Source organism: Prionailurus bengalensis, chromosome C1 (genome assembly GCF_016509475.1).
Source record: "Prionailurus bengalensis isolate Pbe53 chromosome C1, Fcat_Pben_1.1_paternal_pri, whole genome shotgun sequence".
Taxonomy (NCBI): Eukaryota; Metazoa; Chordata; class Mammalia; order Carnivora; family Felidae; genus Prionailurus; species Prionailurus bengalensis.
Window position 1 is genome coordinate 72,393,751 of NC_057345.1, and position 26,639 is coordinate 72,420,389.

General features: G+C 46.0%; 2 protein-coding genes across 15 annotated transcripts in view; one reads left to right on the forward strand and one right to left on the reverse strand.

The window, feature by feature from the left end:
• The window catches only part of LOC122480722, an 86,200-nt gene extending 78,283 nt beyond the window's left edge, over positions 1 to 7,917 (reverse strand). For 2 of the 14 annotated variants that reach the window (XR_006296636.1, XM_043575476.1), the window contains exons 1-2: positions 5,837 to 6,406; positions 5,551 to 5,709 (exon numbers count right to left, since the gene is read on the reverse strand). Coding sequence is in view for 3 of the 14 variants with exons in the window: in XM_043575476.1 (XP_043431411.1) it covers positions 5,551 to 5,709; positions 5,837 to 6,098 (421 nt within the window). In the remaining 11 variants the exon portion in view is untranslated. Of the gene's footprint in view, positions 1 to 5,550 lie in introns of all 14 variants that reach the window. The other 12 variants (XR_006296640.1, XR_006296644.1, XR_006296638.1 and 9 more) reach the window with 12 other exon arrangements.
• Positions 7,918 to 8,151: 234 nt separating this feature from the next.
• Positions 8,152 to 11,162, forward strand: CCN1 (cellular communication network factor 1). The gene is made up of 5 exons (XM_043575473.1): positions 8,152 to 8,521; positions 8,822 to 9,035; positions 9,385 to 9,741; positions 9,873 to 10,084; positions 10,202 to 11,162. The coding sequence occupies exons 1-5, from the start codon at positions 8,459 to 8,461 to the stop codon at positions 10,502 to 10,504; spliced, it is 1,149 nt and encodes a 382-aa protein (XP_043431408.1). The 5' UTR covers positions 8,152 to 8,458; the 3' UTR covers positions 10,505 to 11,162.
• The last annotated feature ends 15,477 nt before the right edge of the window (positions 11,163 to 26,639 follow it).

Sequence of the window (26,639 nt, forward strand, 5' to 3'; positions counted from 1 at the left end):
AGGCTGAGAGACACTTTGTGCAAGTCTCAGAGATACAGGGTGTTCGCAGTGGGTGCCTGGAGGGCTCTGTGCTTAGTAACTGTTGGAGGGTGACCAATGGTTGTGAGCGGGAGCAGGTCTGTCTGCCTCCAGTAACAAAACTGATGGTGATGACTAAGTTACAGTAGAAATATCTCTCAATCTCTGAGTTCCTCCTTTGTCCTGACACATCTCTTTTTCTTCAGAGGAAATAGGAGCAAGCTTAGGCAAGGGGCTGTGTGTGGAGGGAACCCTCTTTTATTGTTTAACTCATTCATCACCAGCCTCTCATGAAGAAACTGGGGCCCACAATTACTGAAAACCAAATAAACCCAAGACACACTTAGAAATACATTTAAAGGGGCGCCTGGGTGGCTCAGTCGGTTGAGCGACTGACTTCGGCTCAGGTCATGATCTCACAGTTTGTGAGTTTGAGCCCCACGTCGGGCTCTGTGCTGACAGCTCAGAACCTGGAGCCTGCTTCGGATTCTGTGTCTCCCTCTCTCTGCCCCTCCCCCACTCATGCTCTGTCTCTCTGTCTCAGAAATAAATAAACATTAAAAAAAAAAAAAAGAAAAGAAATACATTTAAGTAACAACCACAGTCAGTTGTTAATGGGAAGTCAAGAAGTTGAGGGCAAGTTTCTACACTTTTAGGTGGGTTTCACAGAAGGCAAACCCCATGTTCTCCCTCAAAAGAAAAGCCTTTAGAAACAGACACTCTGCTCTCCCTCGATAGCTCTGTGCCCTTGCACCAGTTACTGACTCTAGCTAAGCCTCAGTTTTCTCATCATTTAAACGGACCTAAGATGGAATACTATAGCCAACAAGGTTATAAACATTAGATAAAATCACTAACTCAGCTATATGTATCAACTCCCTAGTGTTTGGCAGGTAAAACCCAGACCCATAGGTATAACTATCCCCATGGCTCCTGTATGCTGAGGCCAAGTGTCAGCTGGCATTACTCCTCAGGCATGGTGTTTTGTATCTGGCTGGTCCCTGGACCACTTGAGTGCACGATTCCTGAGCTGGGGCAATCCCATTATTTTTTATAGGAGAGGAAACCAAGGCCAAAAGCCCCTCAGCTCACTATCGCCTGTAGGCAAATTTGCAATTCCATGATAGGCAAAGCCTGGGCGCTTTCTTAAATGGTCACTGGGGCTCCAGTGCAAGCCAGAAAACTGGGCTGCATGGGTTTTTTTTAAATCACTTCATCTATATACCACTTATCAAATGTTTTTACAGCTTGAGTTCATCTAGTTCAAAGAATGCAGAATATTCTCTAGGGAATAAGACTAGCTCATTCTATGCTAATTGTAGTAAAAGTGAAGGTAATGATGGGGCTTAGCAGTAGCAGTAATTGGAATTTATTAGGCACTTACTATGTGCCAAGCATCCTGCTGAGCATTAAACATGTCTTACGTCTTATTTCACATAATCAGCCCCACAGCCAGAATGCTCCTTTTCATTTAATCTTTGGACCTGCAAAAAGTTGGCAAGAATAAATTGCTTCAATTTCTCTGTAGGATCTATCTGTGTGCTCAAGTACTGTGCCCAAATCAAACCTTTTCTAAATTCTGAATGTGGTATGTGCGGTTTTAAGTGGGTAATTAGGAGACAAGGTTATCTCTGGAAATAAAACACAAGAGGAGAAGGTTAATTCTTAATCACCTAAATCTGGAGCCATTTGATAGTGATTTATAATACATATCATATTGCTCAATCATGTTTAGAAGATGGGTTGCAGGGTGGAGTGGGAGAGGTGCCTTCTAGTCCGTTCCAACAAAATGTTTCTGTGTTACCACAAAATAAGTTCTGTAAGGTAAGGGGGTTAGAAATGCCTGGCTTCCTGTGGACAGACGCCAGGTGGAAGAAATAAACAGATATAGTTCCCATTGGATACAGATGCCCTAAAAAAAAAAAGTGTTTCCTATTATGCTGCCAAGGCAATGCCAGCGGCTTACAACATAAATTCAGGGGGAGAAGAAAGGGAGATCCAGTAGTGTTTGGAAGTAAAGTAGAAAATAAGAAAAAGACACATTCCAATTTTGTTGATAAAGTATAAACTCCTACAACTGAGTTAAGTGGCAGCCCTTATTTTTTAAGTAAATGAAAGTCCAGTCAGTCTAACAATTAATGGAGCCCAGGGTGCTATTCTCTGATGTTTTTTTGAATGGCTGGGGGTAACAGAATGCTGGAGCAGGACAGGCTCTAGGGTCATTCATCTTAGAGATCACAACTGGCAGGGCCCAGACATTGCCTTCCTTGATTTGCCTAGGATTAACTTAGACGGAGTTTTAACTTAGATTAACTGTTTTAATTAATTGCCAACATGTAAAAAATTAAAGGACTTTACAGAAAAATCCAGATCCCTGGTATCTTTTAAAAAATGAGAAAATGGGCAAACACTGGACCTACATTTTCACCTATCAACTTCTCAGCACCCCCAAGGGGACCCAAGGTTGGTCCCCACTATCACCATGGTTCCTCGACGCTGAGGCCAAGTATCAGCTACCACAAATCCCTGAAACATCATTTTTTTTACCTGGCTGATCCCTGTGAGCCCTTTAGTGCACATACCCTGAGCCAGGGCAACCCCATTATTTTATAGATGATGAAACCAAGGCAAAGCCTCACATGGCTCCTGACTGCCAGAGTCCCAGTGTTATAACAGGTAAGGCCATTTGTAGAAGGTCCCAGCAGACCTGCTGCCAGTTCCCCAAAGGAATCCTGTAGTCCAGACACACTAGGTGTACCATCGTCATGCATGGTCAAGACCCTGTTCCCTCTGTCTCAAATGTCCTTCAGATTCTTGCTCATCTTGTGCTCGCTTCGGCAGCACATATACAGATTCTTGCTCATCCTTTCAGACTCCAAGTATTTCCACCCTCACTCCCCATGCAGAGACGTGTCCACACAGTACTTTGTACCTACTTCAGCAACAGACTGCAGAATCCTCCAGGGGAACATCAATGTTAAAGTGTTCTTTTTGATGTCACTAATTCCTACCACAGTGCCATGACACATCATGAGCTCTGAATAAATCCAGGGTTCAATGGAAATAAACAATTTGTCCTCAGATATATAGATAAATATACTCATGATGTATAATGCAAAAAACAGGTTCATAGCATATTCAGCCCATAAGGAACACTCAGACTGATGAACAATCAAGTAAGTGACCTTGAAAACTTTATCTCTGTGACAAATGCAATTTCTACCAGCGAAAGCCTTCTTCCAGACGTTGAGACTCCTCGATCAATGTGGCTTGTGAGATATCAGAAGAACCCCAAAGGTCCTAGATGTCTTTCCCACTAGCCTGCCAAGGTGCTTAAAAGCGTACTACATGAACGTATGTGCATTAAGGCTTCTCCCATTAAAATGCAACACCCCTTCCCCTCCCCTCCTCAGAGGTTACCATAGCTTCAGTTAATTTATCAACTATTTTTCTATCCGATGCATTTATCCTGGAATATCTGGGTAAGTTGTGATAGAGTTAAATAAAGGTAAAGTTCTAGGAAAGGGGACAGGCCTGAATGCCTGAAGGAAGTGATGGGGAACAGGCAGTATGCACAATGTTTAAGTACAAGGCTTGTTGGAACCAAGACGCCTGGGCCCAATTCTGCTACCTCCCAGGTGAGTGTCTTGGTGAGTCACTTACCTTCTGTGCCTCCATTTCTTTAGAGAGAAAATGGTGTTAACAAGAAGATCTGCTTCAATGGGGCACTGGTGAATTAAATGAGTCAACATACAGGAGTCATTCAAAACGGTGCCTGACTTAGAGTGGTACTGTTTGCTTCTGTCATTACTAGGAGAGAATGGCAAGAGATTTAGCTCTGAAAGGGGTTGCTCCCGTTCTACCACCTACTGGTCTCCTTTCCCAATTTATACTGATGAAGGGTACGAGGTCTAGAAAGGATGGACAGCTTACCGAAGGCTGCAGGCTAGTGGACGCCAGAGCCAGGACTTCCCCTCCAGGGATCCGCCCCCCACCCCACCCCCAACCCCCCCGCCTAGGAATTTACTGACGAGGAAGAGAGGAAGGGGCTGTGGAAGACCCAAAGAAACCGAGAGGCGAGCTCCAGCTACCTTCCTTTCTAGAGATAATAGGACCCAGGCCTTTCGGACTTCTCTCCAGAGTCGATTCCACGTCTCTGCTCTCGGGTGGGCTCGAAGCCTGAGCAAACGCCACCCTCTGACACACAAGCCCACACCCCCGCGCCTGGGCGTACCCTCTAAGTCTGGCACAACGCAGCAACTCGCTGCCCCGCTGGGAGGAAGAGTCAACAGTGGGGTGGACGGGAAAAGTGACATAATCCGGCCGCGGCGCCCTCTGCGCCAGCCTCCCACGCAGCGCGGGCTGGGCCTCGGCCCTCGCCGGGGTGCGGGCTGGGGCTGGGCCTGGGCCGCGGCCGTCTCCCACGCGCGCTCGATCCCGCGGCCGCCGCGCCTGAGACCCCGCGGCCGGAGGCCCAGGCACTCAGCAGCAGCGCGGCGGCCGCGCCGTCGCCGGACCCGCTCCCAATGCCGCCGCCGCCGCCCCCCGGAGCTGGATGACGGAGTCCTGAAAGACTTTCACCAAATATGGGCCGGGGCTGGAAACGTCCTGCGGCGGCGCGCGCCGGAAACCTCGAGTCCTGCCCACCGCGGCGACTCAGGGCGCGCGGGCCGGGCAGCCGGCAGGGGGCGGCGGGCAGCGAGCGGCCTGGTGCGCGGACCGCCCCAGCCCGGGTCCCCCAGCCGCGTGGACCCCGCACCCGGTCTCCGCAGCGGTCCCACGGGGCAGCCGAGGCCCTCCCCGCGCGCCAGCCGTCCAGTTCCCGCGGTCAGCCGGATTACCTGTGGCGCTCCCTGCCATCACTCCCCAGGGTGGGGGTGGGGAAACGCGGCGGGGTGGAAGGGATGGCCCGGCGGCGCCACCTTAAAGCCGGCCTTTCGTCGTCACCACAAATTGTCCTGTTCATTCAAGTGGCTGTAACAGGTGTAAGTTGTGAGTCTGGGTTTGCGGGCGAGAGCACCTGACTAGGAGAGCACACGCACGCACATGTACACGGCTATTAGAAGCACTCCTAACCGTCCAAGGCTGTGGTTCTCAGGACCACCAGCCGCAGCATCACCTGCGTACTTGTTAGAAATGTAGCTAATAAGAAATTCTGGGGTAGGGCCCAGCAATCAGTCTTTTAATCAGTCCACCAGGTGATTCTGAGACACGCCAAAGTTTGAGAACCACTGGTCTAGGGCTAGGAAACCGGAGTCGTCAGTTTTAGGGTGATTCTTATTCTCAGTTGCCGCCAGACAGTGAGCCCTTCTTTTGGTGACCTAAAATTCCCTGGCAGCAGCGAGTGAGAGATGTCCCCATCACTCAGCTCAAACCTGGGAGCTGCTGAAGACAACAAGCAGCTCCTTCTCTGTGCCTTGCAGCACAAGGAAACAAGGCGGCCCGTTATTCCATCATGGGGCACGCATGCAGGGAGGCAGTGAGGAAAAAGAGCAAAAGAAACATGCAGAATTAGCATCCGAAGACACTTACCCATAAACATTTGCACATTTTCCTCTAATCTGTCAACGTGAACTGATCTGCAGCCCTGAGCGAAGAAGGCGAGAAGGCGACGGGACGTCTGGGGTTTCTGGACCGTCCTGAAGCCGGACGTGAGGAGCTGCTGTTCCTCTGGTCCGATGCCGTCGTTTACTAGCAGGCGCACCAGGACACAGTATATGGAAAGGCTGTGCACATAGGTTGCTCCAGTCTCTCCCTCTCCCCCACCTCCTGGCCCGGTTTGCTCCAGCTCCCCCCCCACCCCCCCACCCCAACATACTCGCAGCTTTAAATGGGCGGCTGATGGTAAGGTTCTCTAAGTTTCTCCTCCAGGGCAAACTCATCCTCCAAGATTCCCCAACTGAAGCCCAGACACAAACCCACACACCCTTGTTAGAAAACTTTAATCTGATTTTTAAAGGAATCTCTGGAATGGCCTGTGTTTCAAAGCTGTGCGGCAGACTGAATCTCTTTGCATATCTCCCGTCCCCCTCAATAAAGGAGCAAGCAAGGTATATACACTGGCCAGTTGGATCATCCATTGTAATTTTATTTTAAATCATGATAGACAGATTGCGTGAAAAACAAGGAATTCCAAAGAATTTCCTGCTTTGGGAACAGAAGTTAAGTCTATATTTAACAACATTTGAAGCTGTCAAGAATGCTTTGTGGTTGGATAACAGAGGCAGAAAAATGTTAAAAACGCAGGCTACTGCTATACCCAAATATGGAAATATTGTTACGTCTGGTGTCTGATTCACCATCTGGAAATACTTACAACCATGAAGTCAAATAGAAAAGACTCCACAACAGAAGCCAGGAACACTCCTCTCCATTCTCTCCCCACGACCTCCTCCCACCCTGTACTGCGCCTACTCACCCCCATCCCCAGTCACTTCATTAAGAGGGAAACGATAATGAAGCTTTAACGCAAGAAAAAAACGTTTTCTAAGTAATAATGGATGGACTGTCTTGAGTACCAAGTAGGGCCCAGATTTTCCTCTTTATTTGCATAACACCTGACAAGTCCTGAAAAGTAAGCCATGCACCCCAAACCCTCCAACAAAGCCTTAGAGATCCTACTCCCACAAGCCAAAGCCTCTTAGACTTATGAAAGGGCACTTTTGAATGAATGAAACTTAACTCTTTCCTGCCACAGTTCTCTTTATTGGATAATGTTTTCATTGCAATAGCTTCTCATTGTACTTATCAGAGTAATTCACAGAAAAGTTGGCACTGAGGGACTTCTTAAGCAAGACTGCTAAATTGTGAAGAACAGCCCTAACACATTAGAAAGGACGAAAAGTTCTAGAGCACATATAAAAGACTGGCATAATTTTGTGTTTTTATTAACATTGCACAAGAATATAGTTTTTGAAACTTTGAGGGAGAATTTATCAGTAACACTAATGATACTGATAATGTTAAAGCAAACAGTGTGGGGGGTCTTCTACGGCATGTGTTGCAGGTAAAACAGGATCTTAAATTCTGCTAACAGTTTTATTACAGAACAGTATATCCGAAAATCTCGTATTCCTCGGTACTTGGCTAGAAAAGCATTGCAATCCATTTGAAATGGGAGGCTTCTAAGTGGTCCCAAGGAAAAGTGTTAAAAACCCCACGAAACTTTTAGCTTTAGACCCAATGGGCCCAATGGTGCTGGAATCTAGTTTGGCATTGCAGTATATACAGGTGATGATCTCAGGACAAATTACTGCAAGGTGGTCCCCTCGGCTTTTGGCTGGCTGCTTAGTTAGCAACGCCTCCCGACCGGGGAGGGAGGCTGGAAGGGCTTACCCTGTCTCCCGCATCCGTGAGGAAGTAGAAGTCAGCCTCCCGGAGAACTCCCTGCGTTTGTTTCCTCTCGGACTTCCAACCCAGGCAGTGGGCTGGAACTAAAGTGGGAACCTCCAAAAACAAACAAGTACGACATACCAAAAAAGGGAGGGGGGGCGGAAGGGGGAAGACCTCTGCCTGGGAATCTGCCAGACGGTGGGGGAAGCTGATTCCACCCCCCCCCCCATTCATAAATGCCACTGCGGGTATTAATTTGCAATACACTTAACTTGGCTAATAAACACCATACCAAAGCTGGGACTTGATTCGAGCATGCCTCTATGAAATCCACAAATAGACTCCTGGCTCACAGACACACTCCCCCTCCCCGTTCGCCTCTCCGTAGATAACTTGACTCTCACCTTCTTTGTAAACAAGCAAACAGCTCGCTGCCTTCCCGGGTGAGGGCTTCCAAGGCTGCCCGGTCAACTCGGCATCACCAAACAAAACTACTTTTGTTCCTCCCTCCCAGGTCCTCCCACCCTCCCAGTCCAGGCAAAGTTTTGAACTCGCCCCCCCTTGCCCCTTCCACCACCATCACCACCATCACGCCAGAAAGAGCCCTCCCAATCGAAGTCATTATTTAAAGTGGAAAAAACGGTAGATTGTTTTCTAGACGGGTCCAGGACAAAAAAAAAAAAAAAAGAAAAAAAAAAAAGGTGCAACGGAGCCAGGGGAGGCGCTTGGCAGCAGCCCGCGCCAACCAGCATTCCTGAGATGTTTGAGAATTCTGGAACGCGCAGACAGAGCCGACGTCACTGCAACACGCGGCGCCGCGGCCGGCCCGTATAAAAGGCGGGCTCTGGACGCTTGGGCAGACCGCGAGCGAGAGCGCCCCCGAGCAGCACCCGCGCCCTTCGCGCCTCCTCGGGAAGGACCTCAAGAGAAGGACGCTTGCAGCCCGCTCGCCGCCCAAGCCCTCGCCCTCCTGCCACCGGGCCCGCCACCCCGCCGCACGGGCCGGAGCCTGTCCCGTCTCCCGGATCCACGCACCAGACCTCGACTGCTGCGCACCCGTGTATCGGCGTCTTTGCTTCCGCGCTCGTCCGGACTCCTGCGCGCCACAATGAGCTCCCGCACCGCCAGGACGCTCGCCTTCGCCGTCACCCTTCTCCACTTGGCCAGGCTGGTGAGTTCTTTTGCCTCCGCTTCCCCATCCGCTCTTCCAGGCCCTTCCCCTTTCCCCAGATTGCACCCCGCAGAGAAAACTAAACTAAAAAGTTCGGGGGCGTTTCGGGTTAGCTCTTTCTTCAAACCCCCCTGGAGACGCGTCGGGGGGCCTGCTGGCAGCCGCAGCCGCCAAGGGTGGCCGGGTTGGACGGGATCAGAGACCCCCTGCGGACAGGGTCGGAGGAACCCTCCCTTCTCTGGGCTCGTCTGCTCACCGCGCCGAGTCTCACGCGTGCCTTGTCCCCCCACCCCCCTCCAGGCGCTCTCCACCTGCCCCGCCGCCTGCCACTGCCCCCAGGAGGCGCCCAAGTGCGCCCCGGGAGTCGGGCTGGTCCGGGACGGCTGCGGCTGCTGTAAGGTCTGCGCCAAGCAGCTCAACGAGGACTGCAGCAAAATGCAGCCCTGCGACCACACCAAGGGGCTGGAATGCAATTTCGGCGCCAGTTCCACCGCTCCGAAGGGGATCTGCAGAGGTAAGATGCTTGTGGTTTGGCCCCTTTAAAAAAATAATAGTCCCCGTAGTCCAGAAGTTTAGTAATTTTGAGACCATGTATGGTGATGCTTTGTTGTTGGTAGCTTGGCAGAAAGGCACATGATTTCAGCAGTCTGGAATGCAATTCAGTGTGTCTGGGCCCAACGAAAAGCGCATACGGAAAAGTGATTCCTGACTAACTTATTGTTCTGGTCTGGAGTCCCCGAGGAATTGTAGGGAACTTTACCATAAATTGAATTTAACAGCAGAAAATATGTATGAGTTTCAGGCCGTGGTTGGGAATCTTAACTTTATCCTCTTTTCCCTTTCTCTTTCGGTGCTCTTTGCAGCTCAATCAGAGGGCAGACCCTGTGAATATAACTCCAGAATCTACCAGAATGGGGAAAGTTTCCAGCCCAACTGTAAACATCAGTGCACATGTATCGACGGCGCTGTGGGCTGCATTCCTCTGTGTCCCCAAGAACTCTCTCTCCCCAACTTGGGCTGTCCCAACCCCCGGCTAGTCAAAGTTACCGGGCAGTGCTGTGAGGAATGGGTCTGTGACGAGGATGGTGCCAAGGACCCCGCGGACGACCGGGATGGCCTCCTGGGCAAGGGGCTGGCATTTGATGCCTCGGAGGTGGAGTTAACCAGGAACAATGAATTAATTGCAGTTGGAAAAGGCGGCTCCCTGAAGCGACTCCCAGGTAAGTTGAGACTGAGCCTGAAAGACCTTGTACTGAAATACATTCCTAGTTTGAAGCTTTGTAGAAACGACTCCTTGAGTCTGTTGGTGTCATTATGCCTCTGAGAAATTTTCCCTCTTGTTTGTCTCTAGCGTTTGGAATGGAACCTCGAATCCTATACAACCCTTCTTTACATGGCCAGAAATGTATCGTTCAAACAACTTCATGGTCCCAGTGCTCCAAGACCTGTGGAACTGGTATCTCCACACGAGTTACCAATGACAACCTTGAATGCCGCCTGGTGAAGGAAACCCGGATTTGTGAAGTGCGGCCTTGTGGACAGCAGATGTACAGCAGCCTGAAAGTAAGTTCCGGTGGTGCTTGTTGGAGACTGTTGCCTGGCAGCTGGGCGAGATGTGAACCTCTCTTCCGAGACAGAGAAACACTGTTCCTAACTCTCCTTCTTTCCTCTTTCTTACAGAAGGGCAAGAAATGCAGCAAGACCAAGAAATCCCCCGAACCAGTCAAGTTCACTTATGCTGGATGTTCGAGTGTGAAGAAATACCGGCCCAAGTATTGCGGCTCGTGCGTGGACGGCCGCTGCTGCACGCCCCAGCAGACCAGGACTGTGAAGATGCGCTTCCGTTGCGAAGATGGGGAGACGTTTTCCAAGAACGTCATGATGATCCAGTCCTGCAAGTGCAACTACAACTGCCCGCATGCCAACGAGGCGGTGTTTCCCTTCTACAGGCTGTTCAATGACATTCACAAATTTAGGGACTAAATGCCACCTGGGTTTCCAGCGTGAGGGTGAACAAACGAGGGGGGAGAAGAGTGCCAGAATCACAGAGATATGGGTGGGGGCGGTGGGGGTGAGGGACTCATTGTAGAAGGGATGCATTGCTCATTCTTGAGTAGTATTAAGGTATTTTGAAACTGCCAGGTGTGCTGGTGCAGATGGACGGACACTAATGCAGCCACGATGGGAGAATACTTTGCTTCATAATATTGGAGCCCACGTTACTGCTTCATTTTGGAGCTTGTGCTGTTGATGACGTTCTGTTTTCTGTTTGTAAATTATTTGGTAAGCATATTTTTCTCTAGGCTTTTTTTCCTTTTGGTTCTACAATTGTTAAAAAAAAAAAAAAGATTAGTTGATCAGTTAAAGCCTTCATCTTTTGAAAGAAGTAAATGGGAGGGGGTGCCATCCCTTCCTGAAGGGGACACTCTGTGAGTGACCGTGAGAGGCAGCTATCTGCACTCTAAACTGCAAACAGAAATCAGGTGTTTTAAGACTGAATGTTTTTATTTATCGAAATGTAGCTTTTGGGGAGGGAAGGGAAATGTAATACTGGAATAATTTGTAAATGATTTTAATTTTATATTCAGTGAAAAGAATTTATTTATGGAATTAATCATTTAATAAAGAAATATTTACCTAATATCTGAGTGTGTGGCATTCGATATTTTCAGAGACTATCCAAAGTCATTGGCAAAAGCTTAGTGTATTATGCATTCTTTCGATTATTCAACCAGGACTACTTGAGTGCCTACTTTGTGCCAGGAACTGTTCTAGGAGCTTGGGATAAGAGCAGGGAACTAACCTACAAAAGTAAGACAATGACTGCTTTTATCTTCAGTTGAGAAAAATCTCTGCATGTAAAGTAATCTGTTTTTAAAACATGTTGAACACTAGGCATCCTAGGAAGCACAAGGAATCTGAAGCTAAATTTGTGATTTAAATAGTAATGCTTTATGGGGCGCCTGGGTGGCTCAGTTGGATAAGCATCGGGCTTGGGCTCAGGTCATGATCTCATGGTTCCTGGGTTTGAGCCCCGCGTTGGGCTCTGTGCTGGTAGCTCAGAGCCTGGATCCTGCTTCTGATTCTGTGTATCCCTCTCTCTCTCTCTGTCCCTCTCCTGCTCATACTCTCTCTCTCTCAAAAATAAACATTGAAAAAATTAAAAAAAATAATAATGCTTTATTTTCATAAGAATTCAAAGCCTAAGGGTCTCCATCACTCCATCATTGTAAGGTGGGTATAGTAGGGTCACTTATCATTTAAATTACTAGGTTATTATGCTTGTCACCTTGGAAGAAGAGAGGAACTTGAATGAAACAGTCCATAACCCAGGCTGCCCATATCTAAATTCATGGGCAAGATTAAGTCTGGTTGGATAATGTGTTATAGAAGGTCACTTGTTTATAACTTTATATTTTCCCAATACTGTTCTGAAAGCATAGGAGAACTACCGAAAGATCGATCCACCCTTAGTTGGGAGCAGAAAAAAAGTCTTGGAGTCTATAGGAGTCAGTTTGTTTTCACTGAATGAGCTTGAAGCAATGACTTGTGTTAATCCTAATAAGCCAGTGATTAGGTAAACATGCCGTTAAATGCAAAGGAATGCAAGGAATTTCAAGTACTTTTCCAATAGCGTGAGGACCGAGCTACCCCATCCCCCCTTTCCTTTTTATAATATACGTTATGCTGCTGGAGGAGGGAGCAGTTAGATAGAGTTGGCTATCCAGAAGGTCAAAGGCTAGATGCAGAGCATTCCTAAAAGAAAAGGACCTCAATCTTAGGTCTAGGAGAGGTTGAGAAGGCTGCGTCAATGTTTGTGAAAATGCTGGTAGCCTGTTTTAGAAGAATCTACCTCTTTAGAAAGCACTGACAATAAACCTTTTATAGAGAAGTTTTCCTTTCATCGACGCTCTTGGCTTCTGTTCAAATCCATAGTGAAATATTTCAGTCTGCACTTGGTTAAGAAAGTACTTGAATTTTTAGGTATCGAGAAAGTGCTTTAAAAGAGAAGGGGGACAGCTCTTGGGATCCTGTAAAAAGTGATTTTTCAAAACAGTTTAATATCAATGCCTTAATGAAGACCTACAGGAAAGCACTGCCTAAGAATCTATTTAAAAGCCTTACTGAAATGCATAAAGGTTCATAGAAATGTGACGGTAAAATGTATGGGCAAAGGCTCTTCTGATTTTGGCAATGTCTTGCCTGAAATATTACAACTTGTGCCTACCCAGTTGTCTGTTTCTTGCCCGCGGCATTGAAATTTTAAGGTATTTGGGAACTTAAACACCACCTGTGCCTTCTCCGATGCAGTTAAACTTAACAGTGCAATGTAACACGCGAAACAATAAAAGTGTGAGGTTTTTGTGGTGCAATCTTGTTGAGCAGACATCCAAATTCACGGGAAAGATTTTCACATTCCCAGGCACCAATCCTGAGGTCTTTTCCTCCAACACTAAAGCCCAGCAAATTGCTTCTTACATAGAGATCAAGGAGCAATATTTTATAGATCCTTTAAGAGCGTAAGGATGTAATAGGTATACAAATAAGCTCAAACGTGAAACAAAACCAGACATGGGAAAATACTGGATCTCTGGGTCCTTAACCTTATTGTAGTAAATACAATAAGAGTGATGCATAAAGTGGTAATTAGTGCTCAATTAGTGAAGACAAATAGGTACAAATTATGTCCATTTTATTTGGCTATAAAAAAAGTAAACAAATTCAAAGTAGGTGAGAATAAAATTATGTAAATTAGAACATGGAACTTTTATCTACGTGCAGTGTGGAGCTCTGCCTACTTCAAGTACTGAGAAAACAAAATCCAACACCAGGCATTTGCACATATGAAATAGAAGTTACATATATAAACATGCATCATAATATACATGTGCCCCTCCACATACAGTAAAGATTTGTGTTCTTACTTTCCAATCCAAAAGACCCTGGTGGTCTTGAGCTGTTTTTTTCTTTTTTTTCTTTTTTAATAGAGATGTAAGAACTGAGAGTCATAGGGTGACCTCAGAATCTCAGGAATTCAGTGAATTTTAAGAAATAGTCTATGGGACATTTAGCACCGTAAGTGGTCTCACTGTGATGATCTTCACTTAAACACATGTGTTATCCACTCCACAAAGAGATGCCACAGAGTCAAAATTAGCAAAGTATATTTTAGAGTTATTTTTCCAGTAGAGAGACTAGATTTGCTTCGTACACTGTCTTTTCTCCTGCCCTCTGGATCCTATTTGTAAGTCAGTGGAGCCACAGCAAGGGTCCAGTAGGACCACAGGACACAACAAAGCTGTGTTCTGAGCAGGGTGGCAGGTGATGCAGGGGCAAGAATCCCAGACTGGAACTGGGAGTCTTTTAGCACCAGCTCTGCCATTAATTAACTAGGTGATTCTGGGCAAGTGTCTGGATGGATCTCTCCTGTTTTAAAATGGAACCATAGCTTCCAGCTGTTTTTTTTCCACCATAAATATTCTTTTTCATATGCTCTCTTTGGTGCACTGACTTCCGTACCTTAAAAACTTCATCTCCTCAAGCAACTGAATGTATGAAGTGAAAGCTACTTGGGTCTTTCTGTAGGCAAATGCACAATGCACTCATCTCCAGGAAGCCTTTGAAAACCGTAATGTTATTTGACCCTTCTTCGTCTCTGAAGTACTCATGGTTATAGGATGTGGCAATCCCTGGATCTCAGCCTATAGGTTCATGCTTTCATCTTCCTGCATAGCCCGATATCTGGGCCTCATTAAATCCCTGCCCTAAATAACTCATTCTTCAAAACAAGGCGCATTGTGAAGCATGACAATGATGTATGTGTCCTATGGATAGAACGAATTTATTTGTAACTTAGCTTTATTGGTGGTGGGCAACGCTTATCCACCTAATCTTATAAAGTGCAATTCAATTAAGCAAGTACCCAGACGCATTTGTTAGTGCTTTACGACGCTCAGATATTCTGCTCACATATTCGGAATCCACCCCTTTCACATGCCCAGTGCAAACATCCAAAGCTAAGCCATCATCATCTCTTCCCTGAATTACTTAAGTGGCTTCACTTGTGACATACTGTATTCCCTAAAGGTGGCTGCAGTAATATCTTCCACCCCACAAAATTAATCTTTGTCGCTTCTGCAATGTGACCTTACTGCATGGATGGGGTTTATTCTACCCTCTTGGATCTGGTTGGGCTCTTTGCTTTAACCAATGAATATCCAGGAAGCAATGTACTGTGGTGCTAGTTCCAACTGTGGCGATGACTAGAAGCTCTTACTTCATTTCTCTTAGAAATGAGCTTCCATGTAAGAAGCACAATGACCCTGAGACCAGCAGGCTGTGAGAAGCCCATACCACACTGACAGGCCCTAGAGGATAAGAAGACATGAGGAGAAAGAGAAAGGTCAGGGAGAATCTTCGTGTGCACGAAGAAACCACCTTGGAAGTAGATCGTCCAGCTCCAGTTGCTGATGTCTTGTGAATCAGAGATAAAATAGCCATTTGAGTCCTTCCCAGATTTCCTGACCCATAAAATAGTGAGCAGACTAACCGGTTATTTTAAGGCCCTAAGTTTTGGGTGTTGTTTGTTGGATAGCATACATAACCCAAACATCATTGGTTTCCTGCAAAGATTCATTTTCCTTATGGGAACCAGAGTGATTCTTCAAAAATGTGAATCAGAACACGTCAACCCTTGGCTTAAAAGCTCTATGGCTGCCCATTACTCTTGGAATAACACTCAACTCCCTCCTTACTAAGTACACAGGCCCTAGACCCTCCCTATTTCTTCCCACTCGCCCTTGCCACAATCCCACTTGCCTTTTCCTCTTTGAACTAAGCCACATCAGTGCCTCTTCAGGGCCTCGGCACTAGCTGTTCCTCTGCCTCAAATGCCCCTCTTGCCTCAATGTCCCTTAATCTACACTTCTTTTTGTCATGCAGGTCTCAGCATAAATGTTACCTTCTCAGTGACCTTCCCTTGCCACCCAGTCTAAAGTAGTTCATTACATCAAGCAGTTTTATTTTCACCACGGCCCTTAGGCCTACCAGATATTATTTATTTACTATGTCTCCCCCTTCCAGAATAGCCTCTATGAGATGAGAGATTTTTGGCTTTTTCACCACTACAAAAGCATCACTTGATACTGTGCCTGGCATAAAGCAGATGTTCATTAATTTAGATTAATGCTGTCTTAAAACTGCATTATGTAGAAGGCACCCCTCCCTTAGCACAATGTCTTCTTCCTACCTCCCCTTGGGCTTTCCCCTAGGTTGTTCCTCATTCATCCGTCCTTCTATTCATACATCCAGTCAATAGACACTTGCCTGGCACCACTATATTCCACGTACAGTGCTATGGACTAGTTGATGAAGAAGCCTGGTTGCTTCACTTTGGGGACATACATGTAAGCAAAGATGAATTAAGGTTAGGTTCAGCTGCAAATAAAAAGCTAAATAAGAAATGGCTTAAATAACACAAAGGTTTATTCCTCTGTCATGTGAAAAATCCAGGTAGGCTGTACAGGGCTGATGTGATGCCCTAAGTTTTCGAGGACCAAAGCTTCTGCTATCTTTTTCACCATGTGTGGCCTCTGTTCCCCAATTCACCTCACCTAGCTGCAAGGAAAGCTAGGAAGTGTAGTTCCTATCCTGGGTTGCCACGTCCCCAGCTAAAAATCAGAGATCCTATTACTACAGAGGGGAGAACTAGTAGTCTATACCACATAGCACAAAATACATTATACGAAGTAGAATAGGGCACAGAGGATGGTTGAGGGGAAAGCTACCAACTCTCTGAAGCTGGGATGAGAGAGGTTTCTTGGAGGAGTGGTCATCTCAGTAGTTTTTTCAAAGATACATAGGTCAGAAACTATTCAAAGGCCTTGGTGCTTGAGTTGGAAATTTCTGAAATAACCAGTGATACCTTTCTCATCTCAGCCATTAAGAGAAGTCAAAGACACCCACACTACCTGGGTTCAGAGTCTTACAGATCATTAGTGTTTGAAACAGCTTATATTCTTACTTTGGGTTCAGACGTATCATGAAGAGGTTATCCATATTAATGTTCTCCAGAGAAACAGAACCAATAGGATACATGTATATGTGTGTGCACGCACACACACACACACACACACACATCAAGAGAAAGAGAGATTTATTTTAAGAAATTGGCTCATGCGATTATGGGGGCTGACAAGTCCAAAATCCTTAGGGGAAGCCAGCAGGCTGGAAACTCAGGTAAAAGTTAAATCCATAGGTCAGGCCAGGCAGGCTGGAAACAAGGCAGGGTTTCTATTGTGCAGTCTTGAGGCCAGATTCCTTCTTCTTTGGGAAACCTCAGTGTTTTGTCTTAAGGCTTTCAACTCATTACATGAGGCCCACCCACATAATGAAGGGTAATCTGCTTTATTCAAAGTCAATCACATCTTTAAAATACCATTACAGCAACATTGAGACTGGTGTTTGACCAAACAAATGGGCATCATAGCCTAGCCAAGACGACACAGAAAATTAGCCATCATAGTACCTGTGTAGTAGAACCTTTTGGGGGCAAGAAGCTCATGTCCACTCTCTAAAATGGAATGAATGGGGCACCTGGGTGGCTCAGTTGGTTAAGCAGCCGACTTCAGCTCAGGTCATGATTTCCCAGTTCGTGAGTTCGAGCCCCGTGTCAGGCTCTGTGCTGACAGTTCGGAGCGTGGAGCCTGCTTCAGATTCTGTGTCTCCCTCTCTCTCTGTTCCTCCCCCACTCGTACTCTGTCTCTCTCTCAAAAATAAATAAAGATTAAAAAATAAATAAATAAAACGGGATGAATTTGAGCAGAGTCAGAAAAGGGAAAAGCTTTGCTAGTTATACCCAAGACGTTCCCAGGCCTGTCGTTGTGCCTATGCATGAGTGGGGAAGGGCTCCAGCATTTATTTGACATCAATCAGATTTGTGGGCTTCTCAGAAACGCTCCTGGTACACTGACCGCAAGGTCCTTCCGGAACTGGCAGGATCTACTTTAGTCAAGATGGCTTCAGGGTGGGGGAGTGGAGAGAGATCCTGATAAGACCTCTAGAGAAAAGCTTTCTGTAAATCTGTCTGGATACAGCAGGACACAATCCATCACTTGCACACACCCCGAGAGAGACAAAGAGCACTCCTTCTTCTGGCCCTTCATGCAAATCCTCACTGTAGCACTGACACCACTATATTGTGACTCGTTCTTTAACTGCTCCCATGAGATTTTAAGCTCCTTGAAGGGTTTTGGTCAATGAATGAGTACCAACTAAGAATAAATTGGAAGGAGTATGAGAACTGTGTTCTAACATCTCCAGATCTTCGTGGAGAAGAGAAAGCAAGTTTGTTCTAAATCACCCCAGGGCAGAATTCCCAAGCTGGTGGCTTGGGCAGGATTGGGCCAATAGACAATGTTTTGTTCAACTGGCACAGGGTTTATAAAAACTGAGCTTTGTTGCCAATATTTGAAAGCTGAGAAGTTTTTTTAAAGAAGTCCAAACTTCTGGCTTCTTTTGAAAAATTCGTAGATCTGCAGCAGTGGACTGCATTCTCTACATGGCAGCTTCTGCATGGTGAGAGCAGTGTTCCAGCTTCCTCGGAGCGCGTGCTCTGCTGTTCACCAGCACAGACTGAGGAGAAGAGACACGTATGTGTCCGTGTGCGGTTGGGGGAGGTGAAGGGCGGGGAAGAGACGATCTTTAAAAAACACAGGTTCCTTCTTTACTGGCACAACCCAGAACACTCCTTGGAAGTGCTTAGAAAAGTAATGTTTAGCACGGGAACCGTGCTATAAGCACAGGAAAAAGAGAGGCCACGTCATTCATTTCAGATGGCCATGGGGCTATAAACATGCCGTCACTTCCCAGCTTCCTTCTACGGTAATGGTCTGTGTATTTTTGAGTAGAAGTATACCCATTCCACGTAAAATATCATATCACATTTTCCCACCGACACCGGATGAGTTGATCAGAGATATACCCTGCATCCCGAACCTCTGCTGAATTTAACCAGCCATTTTTGTAGTGACCAAAGAGCCTTCCAAGGGGAATCACAACCCATAGCCAGGATTTTGCTCTAGAATTTTTTTTTTTTTTTTAAAGACTCAAAGTCCTTCCTTCAAGTGCTGTCGCATAAATAATACTCATTTTTCAGAGACATTCAATAAACTCCAGAGAGACTGAGAACTTACGTCTAAGTAGTTATAGTTAGCTAGCCAGTAGCAGAGTGGAAGGTGGACCTCAGAGGATTTATTCTTCAGGCTTATCTCTGACGGGGGCATTTGGACACAGCAAAGCACTTGGGTTACAGGGAAGTTGGGGCTGGTTCTTTGGTGTCAACGTGGCTCCTGGGAAGACTTGGGCCAATGGATTTTCTATAGGCGAGTCAGGATCGTCAGCATCCCGCTGCAAGGATGACGCCCTTCTCCGGCAAACAGAGAATGATTCAGCATGTAAAAATTTGGATCTTCTGTTAAGGAGATTTGCTAGCTAAAAAAACAAAAAACAAAAAACAAAAAAAACGTTGCTCATTCATGGAGAGAGTTTCAACTCTGGGCTCATGAGCAAAACTTGAGAGAGGTCCTTCCTATATTCCAAATTAGTTTGTTCTTGGAAAGGAGCCTATGTCTTTAATTGACTTCTTGCATTCAGAATGATACTTAGCTATTTACAGTGTTCTCTTTAATGTCTGGGGTTTTTTTCTTAACAAAAGGAAGGCATACTTATGCAAGAACATTGTAAGAAATACAGACTGTCAAAAATGAAGGTCCCTAGGAAACATTCCCCTTTACACACATGCACGTGCACCCACGCACATGCATACACACATACGTTTAAGTGCATGATGTGTATTATTCACAGATTTGGGGGAGTGACTAACTTGCATTTATTAATATTATTATTATGAACAAAAAAGATTAGACTATATATAGAGCTTTACATTTACTATACCTTGAAAGTCAATTAATGTTGATATATGCAGTTCTCCCAAAATCGCTATAATTGCTTTATAGATTTTCCTTGTATTATTGATATGCCACAATCTATTTATTCATTTATTTAAGTTTATTTATTTTGAGAGAGAAAGACAGAGAGAGCGAGCATAAGCAGGGAGGGGTAGAGAAAAGGAGAGAGAATCCCAAGCAGGCTCCACGCTGACAGTGTGGAGCCGGACACAGGGCTGGATCCCAAGAACCGTGTGCCATAATTCATTTTCAAGTTTTCTCTCTCTCATTTGACCAGGAAAGGAAATCCCCTGTTGCCATTCTAACCTGAGGGATTGCATCAGAACTGGCTTCAGCCAACTTGAGTCTCATTCTCTTATCAGTGATAGGTCCTAATTGGTGATCCTCAAGGAGAAATCCTGTGTGGGTAGGGAAAGGTTCTGAGAAAAGGGCCTTTGATAATAAAAAGAGACTGGGAGAGGAAATGCCTTTTGTCTTTCCTGGGCATAACTTGTCTCCAGCCCAGGGAGGAGGCATCACTGACACACTGAAGATGACAAAGCAGAAAGGTGAAAAGCCCCTGAGTCTCTAAAGAGATCACTAAGCTGCTGAATCACCCAGAGCTGGGCTCACCTGAAATGCAGACCTCTTGCTTGGTGTGATGATAAACCTCCTACTGTTTAAGCTGGTTCTGTTAAGCCAAATGTTACTTACAGCTAAAAGCATCCTAACTGATGATTTTATACTTGGCCCTTTTTGATGTCTGTAAGTTTTATAAATAATGTAGCAATAACCATTTCCAAAGGAGAAGAAAGTACTTTTAGATGTGAATGAATAAACCAACAAACAAATATTTGGCAGGAATATAACTCAGTTATTAACATTCACTGGGGCGCCTGGGTGGCTCAGTCGGTTAAGCCACCGACTTCGGCTCAGGTCATGATCTCATGGTCCGCAGGTTCGAGTCCCGTGTCGGGCTTTGTGCTGACAGCTCAGAGCCTGGAGCCTGTTTCGAATTCTGTGTCTCCCTCTCTCTCTGACCCTCCCCTGTTCATGCTCTGTCTCTCTCTGTCTCAAGAATAAATAAACGTTAAAAAAAAAACTAAAAAAAAAACCCAAAAACATGCACTTGATTGGCTATGGCTCAGCTAGACATGGGTAACAAAAAGGAAATAATGACACACGGTCCCTGGTCTCAAGGGTAGCACATCTAGCAGAGATAGTAATATATACAAGTAATTCTAGTGCACTGTAACTGCCAGAAACTTAGGAATATGAGAGTTCAGATGGTAGTCAGAAAAAGCTTCACAGAGGACACAGTATCTGAACAGAGTTTTGAAGGATGAATAGGAGTCTGTTTGGAATTATGTCCCAAGTTGAAAAATACCAAAGTATTCAAAGCCTACGAATACTATCAGAGTCAGCAAATGCACAGCCTCAGACAAGACCTGAGCACTAAAAGCCACTTTGCATCTTCACTTTTGCACTTGTGGCTGAGAAGAGGAAAAGCAGCCCTCAGTAGGGACCTACAGGAGACCTGTCCTGGTGATGGGGACACGCCTGTCCCTTCCATGGGTGTTACCTTTGGAAATCCCCCACCCGCACAGTAATAAGAGCTGCCAGCCTGCACAGGGTGGGGTAGCACTGACATCACCAGATATGAGCTGGAAATGGTGAAGTGCACCATACCCCCAGGAGACAAAAGCGGTCTGCTTCCCCCACACAACAGCCTCCATATGACAGGATAACCCCAGGCTGACAGGACCTAGCCTGGGCCTGACCCACCGGTGGGTCACCCAAGGCAGCCCCAGTGACTACTTGGACCCGGTGGCAAAGGCAAAAAGCCCAGAGAGAAGCGACCTGGAAAACTTGGTTACTGCCATCTGATGCTCTTGTGTTTGTGCCACAGGTCAGATTCCAGTAGGAGGCCAGTCCCTTAATGGCTTCCGGTTCCTCCTAGAATAATGCTCATCCTTACCACTAGCCGCGCACAGTCTTCTTGTCCAGGATTTTAAAGGCTGTGGTAATGTGACATGCAAGCAAAAGGCCACAGGGACAGCTCCATGCTGGCTCCATAACCTCATCTATTCCTCCAGACACGAAAGAACTGTCATAATTGCACTCACAATCAAAGTGAATGTCGAGAAAAGGCATTAACTAAACAGCCAGGAGTCCTCACATTCTGTATAGGCAAGTGTGAATAAGTAATTCATGGTCGTTCTGTGCTGCATCAATGAATTAGAGGATTTGGATTTTTTTATTATGTCGATGCATTTGGTCTAAAGCATGCTGGGTATTTGCATATGCACCAAGGGACTTCTTGAGCCCCCCCCCCCCCATGCAGTCATCTTCCCCGTCATCTGCCTAGAAGCTGTACATTCTCTACAATCTCAGAAGAAACTAGGTCTCTTGGCATGTTGTGGGAACACAGCTATTGAAATAAATGGAACATGGCAAGTGTACAGGGCCAGCAACAGGAGCCACTGCTTTTTTTTTTTTTGGGTGAGGAATGGTGACGCCAAAAAAAGAAAGGGAAGAAATCCCCTGTAACATTAGATAGACTGTAAGAAACTGTTCTGAATTTGGGCCAAAAAATCAAGATTAGCAGTCACACTGAAGTGTTTTTGTATTGCATTTTTGGCCTCAGTAACAGAAATTCATTCATTGACCTATATCTGCACACACACTTATATCTGTCTGTTGCACACACGCACACACAGCCTTGTGGTTTATAATTCCTGTTTGTTATAGGTCAGGTGTAGTGCTGGGTCCCGGAGGGTACAGTTCACTAAGGACTTGCGTCTACGAATCACGGGATCAAGAAGAGTGTCCTCATTCCTCAAGGGCTGCTACCGACACCTGTCCCTGCTACTTTGCTCCTCTGGTTTTCCTGTGACCTGCATGCAAGGGAATCGGGGCTAGGCTGCTACACACGCCTCACTCCCAGAATGGAGGGAGGGCAAGGCCACTTCAGCCCAGCTTCCCTGGAGAACCATGGAAAAGGGGCATTGTTTTAAACTTATGATATACATTCTCTGCAAAGGGAAATCCACGAGGTATACTCACACAGGGGCCCAATTTTATTCTTCAACTATCAAACTCCACTTGGAGTCCTGTGGTATTAAACCATTACTTAGCACTTTCACGTACCCTATATCATCTAAGACATGGATGACTGCAAGACACAACATCATTTTACATACCTTTAAGAAAAACCCAGCCAATTATGGCCAGCTATGTCATAGTTGCATGCTTGCAGTCAAATGTATCTTGATTACAGAGCTGTTAAAGCGTAAAAATATGTACATTCTAGAATCGATGATACCCAGGGGCTTGTCTAACTAGACTTAGTTCTAGTGTAGTGTGTGAGTTCTCAGTGGGCAGGAACACATCTTTCTTCAAGATTTGTTTAAATGTTTATTTATTTGAGAGAGAGAGAGAGAGAGAGAGAGAGAGTGGGGGCAGGTCAAAGAGAGAAGGGGAGAGAGGATCTGAAGTAGGCTCTGTGCTGACAGCAGAGAGCACGATGTGGGGCTCAAACTCAAGAACTGCAAGACCATGACCTGAGCCAGAGTCAGACGCTTAACTGACTGAGCCACCCACGTGCCCCAACAGGAACACATCTTATAGTCCTTCTCTACTTTGCTGTGTCTAGCACAGTGTCATGCACATACAAAGTGCACAATAAACTTGATAATAAATGAATGATGATAATGAATGAATGAATGAATGAATTGACTAGCTGAGACAAATTCTACGTCCCCCTCACAGCATTCAGTCAGCCCACTTGAATAGAGGTAAGAAGGTCCAGATTGGGTCTGCTTCTTCCTATTACACCCAACTTTGGAAACAGTCAGACTCAACGAGCAGACGTGGAGGGGGAGCCTTTAGCACTTACAGCACTTACTCAAGATCCGATCACCTTAAGCCCTGGTCAAGGAGCTGCTGGCCAGACACGCTGTGACGCCAGGCTCCTTGGGGACCTATTTATGTTTCTCCTGAAAACCGGTGTGTAATATCAAACTTCTGAAAATAAAATCACAGTTTAAGTGGACTATGGGAGCTGGCTATTTAGAGGAGCCTGCTGGCAAGTTCTCTCTTGTAAAGTCAATAACCGGCCCAGATTTATCTATTTTATGACTTTGTATTTTTCTGTATCGCGTTCCCGTAGAGCAAGGCACACCCTTATATTGAGTTTCCCCACAGTAGAGTCTTTGTGCTGGGTCAGTAGCTTGAAGCGTTTTTGCTACAACGGGCCTCTTTCCCTTGAGGGTTCCTGGTCTGCTCGGGCGGTCCCAGTTAGACCAATCCCCTCCCCCAGAGGCCAGGGCTTCGCTGCAGTGGATGGAGCAAATGGAAATCACATTTTCCTTTGTTTTGTTTACTTTAGAATGAAGTTACTTCTGACCAGAGAGTTGCATTCCAACTTTAGAGACATGGGCCACAATGATAACACAGGCATGAACCCTGCACAGAACACAGCACATGTGAGCATGCCACATGTGTGCGGAGGGAGAGGAATGGGCTTCATACCTCCGACCCCTGTGTACTAAGTATCTGAGACATTCCAGGTTCTGTGCTACTTCTTTCGGGGAACAAAGAGATGAACAAGACGCAGCCCCTGGCCTCACGGTCTAGTTACAGTAAGCTGTGCTGAAAAACAACGCAGGTGTGAGGCTGCCTCAGCCTCAGAGAGTTGGAGAAGGTTTTACGTGGAGTACAATCTGGAAGTCAGGTCTTGGTAGAAAAGGGGAAGGGAAAAAAAATTAAAAAAAAAACAAAAAAAGAAAAGGGGAAGGGAGAAAGGCAAGCTGAGTAGTGAGAACAGCATGTGCAAAGGCACGGGTGTGCAAGACCGTGGGAACCCAAGATACTGTTGGTCAGAGGGCACTCTGCAAGTATCTCCTTTTATTCCCATCCAAAGCCGGTGACACTAAGGTGAAAGACATCCCTGGACTGGATCCATAATCGCAAGGCCTCCAGGCAATCCTAAACTTGACTGCCCACATCTCCTGTTTCCCACAGACCTATGAACCTCTAGTCCTGGTGCTGTTGGTGCCACAGGACCCACAGGACCCACTGATGGGAAATCGGACCCACATTCTTGAAAAGATCTTCTCCTCTATAGTTTTGTAGGCTTAACGGTGGGAGAAGCAGGAGAGAGCCAGTTAGGTTCTTCAGTGGTGGTTCTGGAACGAGGCTGTACTACCCAGTCAGAAATGCCAGATGGCTTCCTTATACTTGCTTAGTTCTCTTCACTTGTACATCCTCAACTGTCACATGCTTGCGAAATCTGCAGGCTCATATTTGCCTGACCTGCTCCTCTGAGTCTCCCCCCAGGGTGTGATAAATAATCCCCGGAAAACACAAGTTCTCATAATCCCTTCAAAGTGGTGAGAGACATCAGAGGCAGCGGCTATGGGTTTCTGAGGCTTGAATTCTCATATTCCTAATCTCTGGGCACAGTCTCCTGTCATCGCTGGTGGACAATTCTCCCCCTCCTTAATGGTGGGCACGTACCATCTGTTTTACTTAATAGTATTCAGTCAGACGAAAAATGACAGAACTCCAGAGGTGAACTGGGGGACGCTACACTTGGGAGCGACTTGGAGGTTCCTGGCTCCACCTACCCCCAGAACCCTTTCCCCCACATAACTTGGCAAGGAGTGACCCATGCTTTTCTCACTCACAGAGGTGGTATCCGCTCTGCCTCCAGAAGTGTGAGCTGTTCTTCTGAATACTAATGTGAAATCCTTCTCCCTATAACTTTTAGTAATGGTTAATGGTTGTCCTCCTGGCAGTCCTCGGAATGAATGTGGTCCTCTCAATTATGTGCTCCATCCCTACCTGCATTCCCAGCCTTTTTTTTCTTTTCTTCTATTTGTTCCTTTGTTTGTTTTTTTGTTTTTCCCTTAAACATTTACAGTGGGTACAATTATTCCTCACATGGTCTAGTCTTCGGGTCTTCATTCTCTAGTTGCTTGCTTCCAGATACACTTGAGTTTGTCAAGATCCCTCTAAAAAGGGGATATTGGTGGATTCACAGAGCCCTCTAGATCTCTCCCGAGTGCCAAGGCCAGGAAGCCTATCAGCTCCCTTCAGGACTCTAAGCGCACTTTTATTCACGAATCCACTTTCCCTACTAAATAGTGAGCACTTCTTCCCTAGCCTTTCCAGCCCCCAGCACAAGTGCAGACAAGTTTCAGAATCCGAGAGACAACATGATATAGGAGAATTGGGTCTTCACTTGCTTAGTATCCCCACATACCAGCGCAGAGCCTGGTAACCAGGCTGTAATAACTGTATGGTCCATCAGCCGATTCATTGGTTTAATGAAAGCAGGCTAAGCTTGTATTTAATTTCTAGGCAGTATGTCAATACTTATTAATATAATAATTTTTAACTGACATCTTAAGGTCTCCTCAGATGACCTTCTGTAAGGATAACCCACCACTTCTACTTGTGTTACTGCCTTTCCTTAATGTAAATTTAGGCTTTGGCATTTGCGTAACCCTTCCAAAATTTGATGGCTTAAAACAACAAGGACTTATTATTTGTCACAATTTTGTCTGTTGGCTAGGTGCAGCTGGGTGGTTATTCATGCAGTGACTCACTGAGCCAGGAGCTTGGGTGGGGGCTGAAACGTCCAAGATGGGCTCTCATCTTGTGGCTTCCCCATTGTTCAGTTGTTTAGACTGAGCTTCCTTACAGTCAAACAGTTGGCTTCTAAGAGGAGATGTTCCAAGAGGATGGTCCTGATGTGCAAGCACCTATTAAGCCCACTAGTACTTCAGACTCACTAATGTCGCACTGGCCAAAACAAGTCACATGGTCAAACCCAGAGTCAATGTAGGAGAGAACTGCACCTCCTTGGGTACCAGGAGGTGATTCACTGGGGGCCACCAGTGAATCCGTAGTCTTACAGTCTATTATATTTATCCTTATTAAGTTTCATTGTTATACTTTTGAGAGGGAGTTCTTTTTTTTTTCATGGCTTTACAAATTCGGACTTTTTCTGGATATAGGCAATGAGGAGGAGGAGGAAGAGGAGGACTCATCATTTATTGTCTATTGTGTGCCAGGTTATTCTTTACAAATTTATGATTCCCGAAAAACAGCCCAAGGACAGAATTATTATTTTCATTTTAGAGATAAGGAAAATGAAGTTCAGA

Excerpts from the sequence above, each read along its gene's own strand:
- CCN1 (XM_043575473.1), top strand. The coding sequence starts at position 8,459 with ATGAGCTCCCGCACCGCCAGGACGCTCGCCTTCGCCGTCACCCTTCTC. Across the intron at positions 9,742-9,872 it reads CTCCCTGAAGCGACTCCCAG|CGTTTGGAATGGAACCTCGA; the intron begins GTAAGTTGAGAC and ends GTTTGTCTCTAG. Across the intron at positions 10,085-10,201 it reads AGATGTACAGCAGCCTGAAA|AAGGGCAAGAAATGCAGCAA; the intron begins GTAAGTTCCGGT and ends TCTTTCTTACAG.